General features: G+C 32.5%; 1 protein-coding gene across 11 annotated transcripts in view; it reads left to right on the forward strand.

The window, feature by feature from the left end:
* Positions 1–13102, forward strand: part of DGKB (diacylglycerol kinase beta) — an 802099-nt gene that overhangs the window by 321190 nt on the left and 467807 nt on the right. For all 11 annotated transcript variants that reach the window (XM_077122452.1, XM_077122491.1, XM_077122515.1 and 8 more), the window contains one exon: positions 3874–3972. In XM_077122452.1, coding sequence (XP_076978567.1) covers positions 3874–3972 — 99 coding nt within the window. The remainder of the gene's footprint in view (positions 1–3873; positions 3973–13102) is intronic.

The following is a 13102-nucleotide window of genomic DNA, read 5'->3' on the forward strand; positions in this document are numbered from 1 at the left end:
CTTTTGCTAACTCCTTCTATTGTTAAAATCCCACAACATGTACCTGTTTATTTCTTCTGTAAGTTTGCTTCTTTGTCTTTCCACTTAGAATACATTGTAAATTACTCGTGGTTATGGTAAAATGTTCCAGGTCAACAGGACTGGACCAGGATAGGAGGTTGATACATTTTATTTGGCCTTATCAAAATGAAGCCTTTCTCATGGCTATTAATCAAAAACTTTTATATTATAGAGTGCTATTCCTTTTCTTAAAACATTTCTTAAACCCCCTAACAGTGATATTTAAAGGCTTCCAATGCTATAGAAAATTTTATGCTTTAAAAAATACCAGCATTTAGGTACCATCCTGAAAGTTGCAAAATTTTAGAAAAAAAAGGAAATGTATAAATCAACTGATGTGCTCTTCCATGTCAGGTTACCTAATATTTCCTTAGAAGAGTGATCTTTCTTTTTCTCTAAATTCCTATGAAAATTTATTTTATTTTTTTACTCCTTTTGACTTCATAGATTTCACTGTTTTCTTCTCTATACACTACACCTACTCTTTTCTCAACTTCACCCCCAAAACACACACATGCATGCACACTCTCACACTCACACTTTCTTTTTCTAGCCAACTTGATACAATTTTACCAAGAAACATAGATCTGGCTGTAAATTAGGTGCTACTAGAATTTGTAATAAACTCTGAAATTATCTTCAAGTATTCAATTAACTTCCAGGAAAAGCTGGTTCATATTTTATGAATGTCCTAGCTATGGAAATGAATCCCTTAATATGAATGGGAATTCTAGAAATATAATAAAGTAGTGATCAGATGATTTCTCGGCCTTCTCTTTAAAAAAAAAAGGAAAGATATAAGAGTATAAGAGTATAAGTATAAGAGTGAAAAAAACAAGAACAAAACAAAACTGGTAACAATTCATTTGTCTGATGCATCACCGATTATTTTACTGAAGAGGCAAGATTCATCAATGCTGTAGTTCATTTCTATACTTAGTGTTTAGGCTTTTGCTGATTTTTGCATCTGAGTTATATTTAAAAAAATGTCCATCTTCAGCATTGTATTGTCAATGAGAGTAACTCAGCTGTCTTTTTCTTGGATGCTTGTCAATAAAATTTCAGGGTGATGAGTTTAAGCTATTTGTTATCGTTTATAATGTTCACTTTTGACCTCGATAAATAGTATGGGGAAATATAAATATTCTGTCAGTGGCTTTCACATGTTAGTATTTTTTCCTCAAGCATGTCTCTGAGAAATATGGTGAATAGACTAGACATTACAAAAACTTGACTCTCATATTGTAAAATAATCATGGTACCTCTGTGTATGTGTCCTCAGCTTTGACACTTCTGGCTACAAACAATGCCATGATGTTGATAGCCACCCAGATATATTTAGAAGCTGTCAGAGATGTCTTATAAAGTAATAAGACATTCCTGGATATAATTAGTTAATGTACGTATCTTGGCTAGAAGGCTCTCCTCGCATTCTGTTTCCCTGTTAAACTGGTAGTTATATGGTTACCAACATCAAATACATGGGCTGTGGTGGCTGTCAAATAGCAAAGTCTCATGCTAGCTTTATTTAGTTCTGCAGAGGCCAATATTTCAGGGGACCAATTGCCAGTACTCGTAGTCTGAAGCTCTCAAGCCCCAATAGAAAGAGTTAATTCCCTGTTAGCTCATCATTTGTGTGATTCTACCTGAGTTCTTAGTCCTTTTCTTCTGAGAGAGGATCCGTCTTGAATGCAAAATAGCTGTCATTAAATTCATTTTATTTTTGTCATCTCTTCTTACATCTAGTATCCCTCAAACAGCTATAATAAGGTTAGTTATCTCTTGCCAGGGACATTTTACTATGACCAAGAGAAACTTTCAGTGGGTTCTAAATAGAAAGTCAAGGAAGTGAACTGGCAGCAGAAATTTTAAGGTGTAAACAGTGTGAGAGCATTGGGAACACATGGGGTGCAGGCATGGAAGAGGTTGAGTCCCTCGACCTGTACATCTGTGCTCAGTGAGATCGTGAGACTCAGAGGGCCCTGCCCCTCTCTCCTTTAGAGTCTCTTCAATAAAATAATCGGTGGCGCATCAGACAAATTAATTGTTACCAGTTTTGTTTTGTTGTTTTTTCACTCTTGTACAAGGATATCTTTCCTTTTTTTTTAACAAGCCACATCTCATGTGTGGCTTTACACTGTAGCCAAGAGTACAAACTTAGTACTTTCTCATTTTGTACACAAAAGAATCTTACCTCAGAACTTGCTGTTCGTAGAGGTTTCTGAGACTGAACCCCCTACAAGTTTGTTCATGGTCAAAGAGCAAGTGCTTTTTTTCTTGGTGACAGCCATGGTACAGAAAAGTCTTAAGATATATAGTCTGTTTTTTGTTTTGGTTCAATTTTCATAGGACTTGATAATTCATAACTTCTAAATCCAAATATCCAGTGCTGTGATCTGTTTTAGGAAAACTGATTAAGCCAAATAAACTAATAATGCATTTTAAACCAATTGCTAATTTTATTTTGAGGAACCTATGTATTTTAATTTGCCAGATTATAGTGACAGTTTATTTAGTTCTATTGTGCATCTGACTTCAGCCACTTCTTTCATCTTCAACACCTCTTGCCTCTTGCCAAAGATGATCAGTCTCTAATAAGAAAATTAAACCATTTTTAATAGAGAAGTTGACATGCCACTGAGAATCAGAGTTGCTAATTATGGATGAATGTGTGAAGGTACTTTTTCTTTCACATAATGTGGACAAGCATGCATTAATTATAATACAAGTAGCCTTAACTCCCAGAAAGAGTTAGTGCAACAAATGTTTTAGATTCTAAGACCTCACAAATACCCTTCAATACAGTTCTATCACCAGCAGTAAATCAATACTCATTAGATTCCTACTTTTGATTGTGAATTAACTGCTTAGGAAGGTAAGGTTGTTGTGGAAATTAATGTAGTCATAACTTGAATGGGGTGGTTCAAAAGTGAGAAATAATATGGAATTTTTTTTGTTTTGAATGTGTTGGTTTTTTGAAATACCAATGTTTCTCACTGAAACTAATATTGAGTAGCAGGAAGGAAGGACTCCAAAAGGGCTTTATACAAAGATATTGTTTTATAAAATCTCTGATTCAAATAAAAGCTACCACCTTAACTTAAAAACAGCACTATTTAAAAGACTATATATCTTTTTAATAACTTAAACTTGTGGCCTAGCATGATGTAATATCAGTTTGGATTCATACAATTTAAAAAAATAACTAGCACATTAAATGATTATACACTAACAATGTTGAACTGATAAATACAATATAAAGATACATTTTTATAAGCATAATCATCTTATATTTATATCCTGCTCCTGCTGAGCTGAATCTCTGGTTACATTTACATATTGAATTACAAAGTTAAAACTAATGATGGGATCAATTATGCCCCATACTGAGCTGTGCACTTTGGAATGACTTTGAGAAAACAGGAGGGTCAAAAAAAAAAATAAAAGACATCCACAGTTCATGGTGGCTTCAAGATTATGTTAACAGCAGATAAACAAAGAAAGAACTGTAATGGAAAATAATTTATGTTTGTAAAATAAATCAGACTTCTTGGGTGTAGAACCTAAAATATATTTTAAATAAAAACATTAGAAAATATATAGGCTGGATCAAGGAAGTTATAAATGGCTTATTTAAAGTAGATATATGAGGACAAATGTTATGTGAATATATTCACAATCTTATTTGTTTGTTCTTATAATTATTTTAATGCACTTTTAATGTATTTGCTTTATCTCAGTTGAAATACAATCCACACTATGTTTGCTGTTGTCATATAGAATTTGGTAATGTCTCCCTTTATTCTTTTCTAGCTGCATAATAAATGTGCTTCTCATCTAAAACCTGAATGTGACTGTGGACCATTGAAGGACCATATTTTACCACCCACCACAATCTGTCCAGTGGTACTGGTGAGTTTTTCCTTTTCATAATTATGCTATAACCTGGGCTTACTATGACTATCTGGCACATGATACCACTAAATGTTTTCAAGGAGCTATTTTTTTTTTTTCATTATTCCAAGTAGAATTATATAGACCTAAATTGCCTGTTACTTAGAGGAAGATGCACCTTTTCCCACTACATTTACTTTTGCCTTCATGTCTTAATAAACTCTTTAGTAAAGCACACTCCAAGTTAAGCTGACTCAGGTTTTATCACTTAGTCATGCTGTACTTACCAGAAATTGTATAGGCAGAACACTTCTACATTTTGCATATTTTATAGATCTACTTCCCAGCATAATGAAGTTATTCTTATGGGCAATTTTGCTGGAGATGCATATTATATATCTGCAATGTTGAGGTCTCTCATTTAGGTCAGAGGCTACCTAGAATGATGACACAAACCTAGAAGAAAGCTGTGCATTGCCATTAGGTATATTTTATTTTTAATGAGTGAACAATAAATTTAACTACCTGCAAATAATTACTTAATTTAATAAATACAGAAGTGAAAAATGCATAAGTAAGTAAGGTAACCCTGAAAAGCAGAAATCCTGGTAGAAAGGAAGATTTTTAAAGACAACATTCATGTTGCATTTCAAAATCCAAATTGTGAAGCAGTTCCTTTAAAAAAGAAACTATTCTATATCATTAATGCACTTCTCATTTTTAAGCACAACATGGAAATCAAATAGTTGGACCTTCATTTTGGTGTAATAAAAATACAACTACTAAGGAATATTAGACAAATACTTTTGTAAAGGTCAACCTAGAAATTAATCAAATTACTCAATTTGCACCCACTTATGATTCATTTTGTAATTATCTCTAAAATACTGGTTGTAATTTAAATGCCTTTATTTAACAAAATTAATGAAAACTCTACATTTTCTCAAACTACAAATAAAGAACAAAAGAAAATACCTCCATATTGCTGAGGAGAACAATAACTAACTCTAAATTTCCCTTTTTCACATAAGCTTTATTGAACCCTTGCAGGAAATAAGATTAATTAAAAATAATGAGACCATATATAATACTTTACATTTTAGATTAGGTTGGTATCTACTTTTTTATATAATGTCTTAAAATAAAGCACTTCTAGAATATTTGTGATATTTTATTTCTTTTATAAAATGCATAGCAGTTTTACTGCTAAAGATGCTTCCTTTATCTTAGACTGTAACTCTAAGAAGAAATCTAATGCATCTTTCTACTATCCAACTGCTTGTCCAAGACCCTTCTCCATTCAGTGGGCCGGGGACTTCTTCCTTCATTCACAGTGTCAGCCTTGGCTCACATAAAGAAGAAAAGGAGATGGATTATTTTTCTTATTTTAGTTTTTCATTCTTGCAGATTATCAAAGGTAAAGAGCATATGTTGTATGAATATTTTCTCTTCTAAGTCTTTCTTGCAACCCCTTTCAAAGCAATCTTTAGACAATTTTGATTCTGAGGATTTATTTTCAATTGGTGAATCTTCTTACAGCCTTTATTGTGATGTGTGCCTCAGTATTTGCTCTTTTACCATTTCCTTGATACTGTACACTCAAAAATACTTTTACTTCTGACCACGTCACTCTTTACCAATGTCTACTCTTCATTGACTTCATTATAGTGTGCTTTCCTGGACCTCTGAACACTTCCTTTTAGTATTTTCTCAGGCTTCACTACTTCCCCTTAACCCGTGTTGGTGCATCATTGTGTTTCCATTCCTGACATTCTTCCCTGCGTAATCTTATTTATTTAAATGATTTCATTTTGGTATCAATATATAATTAGCTCATTCTCCCATTCTGAATCCTGGACATATAGAGCTGTAACCTGGAGATCTCATGTTGATTTAAATACAGCTTGCATAGTATATTACTATTAATCAGCTCAATCCTCACCATGGTCCTATAAGGTAAATACTAGTATTATCCTCATTTTACATATGAGGAAACTGAGGAACAGAAAGGTTACGTAAGCTTCCCAGTGCCAAATAGCTACTAATTGGCAATCCAGGATATGAACCCTAGAGGAATCATTGCAGAACCTGTGCACTGAGCTCATCATTCCCACATATTCTCCAAATCCCAGTTGGGCCCTTCTCTAATATATTTTGTCTCAGTGACTAGAACCTTTATTAACCAAATTTACCAAGCCAGGAACTTGAGAATTATCTTTGATTCCTCATGTTTTCATGTCAAATTAATCTTTAAACAGTCTATTCTAATGTTGTTAATCCTTACTTGTTACTCAACCCAACCAGGATTATCCCAATGGGCATTCTTAGAGAACTAGCTCCTTTCCGTAGATCCTCCAATGTACTTCCAAAATCACCTTCCAAAAATGAAAATATGTTTATGGCTTCCTCACACCTGCAACATTTTTTTCAGTGGTTCTCTATTTGATTCCCAAACTCTCTAGCATTGTAAAATAAGGCTCTTTACCTGGCTCAGCCTACCTTATCTCTCCCATATCACCTTATACCCTACAAAAATTTGAAACTACTTGTATAATTCTTTAAGTACACAATTCTCTCCAGCTCTTGGGTTTGGCATATGCTAACAAGTCGATCTCAATCACCTCTCTTTAACATGCACCCTGCCTTGCTAAGAAGAAATTGAAGGTTAATTTGTTATGCAATATATATTTATTGATTCTGACACTCATTATATAGTTAAATACTTATACTTTAGACAAATTAATAAAGTTTTTCTACTGACAAAATTGCTCCCACTATGGGCTCTGAAACTTTACAATCTGTGAACTATCATTAATTTCTCTGTAATAATCCCACTTACATGACTCTTTTTAAAAGAAAGCCATTATTCCTTGCAGGTAATTATAATCCTATTTTGTTTTTATTCTTTAATACCAGTTTTCTTCTAAAAAATTGTAAGTCCTGAATTCTCATGCTAAGATTCTTTAAGAGGAGTAAGAGAAGTTCAGACTCAGTTATTACGAAAAGGCCATTAATATCTATCATATACTAGAAAATATAAAAGGAAAAACTTAATATAAATAGTCTTTATTGAGTTTTTTCCATGGTTTTGACTCTGTGATCAGACATTGGCCATTGAATGGGATGCATAATTTAAAAAGGAACACTAATTCCTGATTGAAACGCTTGTAACCCTGCATCTTAATGACGTACCACAAAATCAGACTATAAAAGCATTCTTCTGATATTTCAGAAAATCTTTTCAGAAAATAGTAATTTTTTTTCAGTTTCTGTATCCCCGATATCAGCCTTCCAATCCCTCCCCAACATTTGTTTTTAACCTCAGTTTACTGAGTCAATAGATACATGCTTACCTGATAGGGAGATTAGTACGGTAACTATCCTTTCTGCACCAATGACAGGTTTTTATAAGGTAGTACTGTTGATGACTTCTACAGATAATTGGTCTTGATAGCAGTTATTGCCATAAAAATGAATTAAAGTCAACTATTCTGAAAGTAAAATTGTCATTTTACCAGATGATTTTTTTTCCCATTCAAATAGGACCAAATGTAACCTTTATTTCTGTATATCAGTTATAATCACTGTTTTCTGGGATTACAGTTGAAAACTAGCATATTTTGAGAAAACTATCAAAAAACTACATTGCTTAAAATTTTATAATGTGGGGCTTTTATCAAGACTTTTCTATGTGTTTAGGTATTTGTAATGATTTAAATTAAATTTTTGAACAACAATGATCACAATCACAATCCATTTAGTGTCTCATTGGCACAAATCAAGAACTATTTAGAAAGGTAGATTTTTTGCAGAACTTTCCTCAGCCCGCCTCCAAGCAGATACAGAGTGAAACTCACCTATTCAGTCAGGACTGTTGCTAAGCAACTGTATTTTCATAATTGGTCATTAACCCTTCCCAATTAATTGTCAAAGTAGGTGCTTTGTCTTTAAACTTTATTTAAAAGTGCATTCTTGGTTTTTGCTACAGATCACACACTGAAAACTCAACTAACAAATTCCAATGGAAGTGACTGCAAGAAGTTGTAATAATTTTATGTGGAACAGGGTCTGATGAGTATGCAATCTACTCATTCTTCTGTGTTCCACATTTTGCCTGTAATTCAAGCCAAACCTAGTCTCTGTTGTTTCAGTCCCTCGCAAATTTACTTTTATTACATTGGCCCTCACCATTATGCCATTAGCCTTCATTGAAAGGTATTTTAGAAACATTCTATTATAATGATTATCTATATCTTATTAGAGATACCATTTGTTTTCTGACAGAAATCTCCTCAGCTCTGTTTATCATGGTATGTTACCTTTTGAAACTTACGAGTTTTGTTATGTCATGTCATTTCTGTTCTTAGCAAGTTTAGTTAAATCTATACCCACATTTGTCTTATGTTGCTGGGAATTTATGGTATTTACTTCTGCGTGCTAATCTGTAACTTTATTACTGTCTTGTCTATATATTTCTTTTTACTAAAATAACCTCATTTAGCAATTTTTAAATTATTTTTGTAGGACATAAATTTGTTAGGTCATAGAAATCAATGGAAAGGCAACACAGGAGCCTTTGATTCTTAGAGTAATCTCAGAGAGGGAGCTATAAATTTGATTAACTTCTATTGAACTAAGGTATACTCATATATTCACTATAAGCTTTATACTATTTTTTATGATTAAGCAAATTAGGTCTATTGAATTGGACATGTTTTTGTAAGGATTCTTCAGTGGGGCATACATTTTTATTTAATTAATTCTGCCACCATCAACAGAAGACAACTTGAGATGTACCATGTGGATATAGCATTTTGGACTTTATGTATAATGATAGGAAGCAGATTATCATAAAAATCATTTGTATTATATTTAGCTCCATGATTTAATTTTGTTTCCCCTATGTATAAAATGATTTTATGCTACTGTTTAAGAACAAGCCTCTTATTTCTAAATAAGGAGTTAAATGTCTAGTCAACTTTTTCATTTCAATGTGTATTTGTAAACTTGATAAATTATAATATACACATATAATGTTATACTTAAAATATTTTCATTATTTTAAATTTGGGTTTATATTTCAGATAAGTATCACTTTTTTATACTATTATGATTAATGTCTTTGAAATGTGACACTTTTGTATCATTAGTGATATTCAATGTACATTATTTTATGTACAATAACCACAAGTGCTAGGTTCTTTCAGTTTTTCCTTCTTTCTCTCTCTCCATTCTTTTTTCTTCTTTCTGTGGACTTTTATTAAAGTCACAAGAGTTGAAAATTTGGATAAGAGCAGCTCTCTCCTTCCCTGCAATTTAGAATCTACTGGGCAAGGCAGGAAAATAGATTAAAATATGATAAATAAATATCATTTATTGATAATAGCTTTAAAAAAGGGATTGGAACCTATCCTGAGAGTGAGCAAACTATAAGTTCTTAAAGAAATAATGCCTGAGGAGCTGAACCTTAAAGAAAATGTAGGAATTGAACAGGCAAATTGATAGTGAGCTCTAAAGAGAGTAGATAGTATGATCATGAAACTGCAGAAAGTTTAGTAGGAATTATATGGAAAGGTGAGGCTAAAGAAATGGACAAGACAAGATCTAAGACAGTAAAAACTTGCCCTGTCTTCTCAAGGAGCTTGGGTTTATCCGATAAAAATGCATGACTACATGATCAGGTTTGTATTGTAGAAAGATGAGCTCTAACGTCAGTATGAATTAAAATGAATTTAAAATAGTAAGGCAATATGAGGGAGTGTCATTAAGGTAAGTGATGGGAAGACATCAATAGAATAAGGAAATCAGGAGAGAAGACTATATTAGAGAGTGGACTATCAGGATTTGATTTTACTTCAGAGGATATCAGTCCAGTTGATGGTATGGTCTGATAGGCAACTGTGGATCTGTGCTGCTCGATGAGTATGCAGGGGAGATTCAGTAGATGTTAGGAGGGTAAAGAAATCTAAGAAAATGGATTATTAGGGGGGCTCATCTACATTTAGCTTACAGCTCCTCAGTGAAATCAGGGGCTGAAGGAAATGGTTGCAAAATGACAATAATGAATTAGGTGGAAGGGAGATTTAGATTCCATGAGACTCAAATGATAAGAGATTCTACTTTAGGCCTTAAGAAGTGATGATTTTGATGGAAATTCTAAGAGATCTCCTTGCAAACTGTAGAACGAGCAATGAGTGAGAAAATGAACAGCCTCTCTTCAGGAGTGTTTTAGGTAAAGTAGCAATGACATATAAGAGATGGTAATTTGTTTATTTTGAACAAAGCTTCCAGAAAGCCCAGGAAATAGTTTTAAAAATGTGTTGAGAGGTAGAAGGTTGATTGAGGGCAAGAGATCATGAATGCATGGGATATAATAGCCAGGACAGATAGAAGACTAGTGCCTTGAGTTCTGACATGAACTCTGGATTTGTGGGCAAGTAGTTGCCTTCTAAGGTTTCCAGAATGGTGGCAAATGACTTGTGTCCAGAATATAAAAATAACTCATATAAATCAATAACAACCAAATAATCCCATTCAATAGGGCAAAAGACTTCAGCAGAAATTTGAACAAAATATATATGCAAAAAAGTCAGGAAACATGAATATGTGGTCAACATCATTGCTTATCAGACGTATGTATATTATAATATCAGAAGATAGCACCATACATTCAACCAAAATTGTTTAAAAAATTTTAAGTACTGTTTTGGAAAGCATATGGAATAACTGGATCATTCATAAATTGCAGGTGGGAGAGTAAGTTCGTACAATTACTATAGAACATTGTTTGGCAGTATACTGCCTATATTTGAATCCTGGCTTTTCTCACAAGTTTTGTGGCATAAGGCAAGTTATTAACAGTTTGTGCCTCTGCATTCCATTTATTAAGTGAAGTAATTAATGTTAAGCTACTTAGAATCGGGCATAGTACATAATAAGTGCTCAGCCAATATAATCTATTATTACTGTTATTATTAATATTGTGTTGGAATCAAAAAGGTGAGTTTTAACATTCCATTAAAATAGAAGTATATACTTATTAGAGAAAATTTGTAAAACAATACAAAAAAACAAAAATAAGAAAGAAATTAAATTGTATGTTGTCCAATTATACTAAAATGGCCATTATTCGTAAATAAATAGAATCACTATTAAAATTTCCTCCCAGATTTTTAAGTTTATATATGTGTGTTTTTTACATTTTTATAACTAAACTGAATATACACCTGGCACCCTATTTTAAAACTTAAACTGATATCATTATATGTTTTTATTTCCATATATAATGGACATCATCATCAGTGGCTACATCATTTGTCATTAAGTGAAGCTATTATCATTTAATTGAAGATATAAGAACTGGCAGACCCTATGTCTGACATGTTTCCAATTGCTTAGTTTGTTGTTGTAAATAACACTTTAGTGAACATCTTTGTGAAGAGCCAGTTCTCCTGGCAACTCTCTAGTCAATATTGCAAAGTGTATTTTTTCTGAAATTGTATCATCATGTTCTACAGATAAATCAGTTTCACACTTATTTAGTCCTTTATGTGCTATTACCACATTTCCAAATCAGGAAAATAGTTATTAGAATGTTTTCTAAATATAAAAACTAGTTTTAGAGTAAACTATTAATTATTTAAGCATTTTTTTTATTTTTAGGCAATTATTTTATCTTATTTCTGAACTTAGATATAATTTCATTAGAATATGTAGTAAAAATAGTATTCACTGGCAGGAAGTGGTATGTGTATAACAAAGAGAATATTCAGCATTGTGTCCTTCTTGGGCCAATTGCTCTATGTTCTTCCTGTAATACCTTTCTTTGTTATAATAGCCTATGTTGCCTTAAGTTAACCTTTAAGAATAAGTTAAAAAAAATCCCAACAAAATAAATAATGAAGTTTATAAGCTCAGAGAGAGGAAATGAAAACTACTTGGAAAATATAAATTCTAAAAATATTCTGTATATTTGATTCAAACGGTCTCAGTTCTACCTCTCTTCTTCACTATGAGTCTGAAAACTTGGCTGAGTTGTGGTATGTGATCTAGATGTTTCTACATATAGCAGCCTCAGAGAACCATATGTTTATATGTCTTCTTCTCTTCCGATCTTCCTTACTCTTCCACAATTAGAAGAATTCAACTAAATTATGCATTGTAAATATGATGATTAAGTCTTAAATAGCAAAGAATATGTTAAATCTTTCCCTAGACCATGTGTTTTTACTAGGCATGAATGTCAGAAGGTCTGTGTGTAAGTGAAAGTATAGTGTAAGTCTCTTCTTCACAGTCCAGGTATTGTGGGATCATTTAGTCTTTATCTAACACTTAACTCTAACCAACAACAGTTAATAATGACAACCCAATCCTAAACTTCAACCAGTTAAAGGAGAGTGAGCGGTATCTGAATTCTCTGTGATTTTGAAATTTACATTTTAAAATCTCTGCGACTCAATTGCCAAGGCTTAATTTGGAGAGTTTTTAAGGGCTCCTCCCAGAAGGGTGTGAACAGTTGGCTAAGGATGTGTTGTTGCACTCAGATTCAGTTTTTCTTTAACATTATTTTGGCTGCTTCACCATTCTTTTTCATTAACCTCTTTAACCTTTAACCACAGTCACTGATGTTATCTATTTTCTTGAAATTCTTTATATAATCTACCAATGGTTTGTGCCTTTGTAATTTTTTTTGTCTGAGGTATGGGGACAAAGCACATTGTCAGTGCTCAACAAATGTTTCATCAATGTCACTATTTAATATTCATTCAATTAATATTCATTATAGATCAATTCATAATTGTCATCATAGTAATGATAGCCAAAAAGGAATCTCATTTTTTCCATATTTTGAAAACCTAACTCACAGACTTGGTTTCATGACATGATTCATAGAGGATAACTGCTCTTTATTTATTTATTTTTAATATACAGAATTAAATTCTGAATATCCCTTTGCTTTTTACCAGTGTTTTTCTGCTTGAAATTCCAATTAGAAACACATTAAGTTCTCTGTTGTGTTATAAAATATGTCTACGTCAGTTTTGGTTTGGCAAATTGTTCACATATATAAACTTTAAAGGAACATTGAATACAAAAGGGAAAAGACCTGGCAACAATAAGTGGTGATTACCTTACCTACACTTGTGAA

Source organism: Tamandua tetradactyla, chromosome 1 (assembly GCF_023851605.1).
Source record: "Tamandua tetradactyla isolate mTamTet1 chromosome 1, mTamTet1.pri, whole genome shotgun sequence".
Classification (NCBI taxonomy): Eukaryota; Metazoa; Chordata; class Mammalia; order Pilosa; family Myrmecophagidae; genus Tamandua; species Tamandua tetradactyla.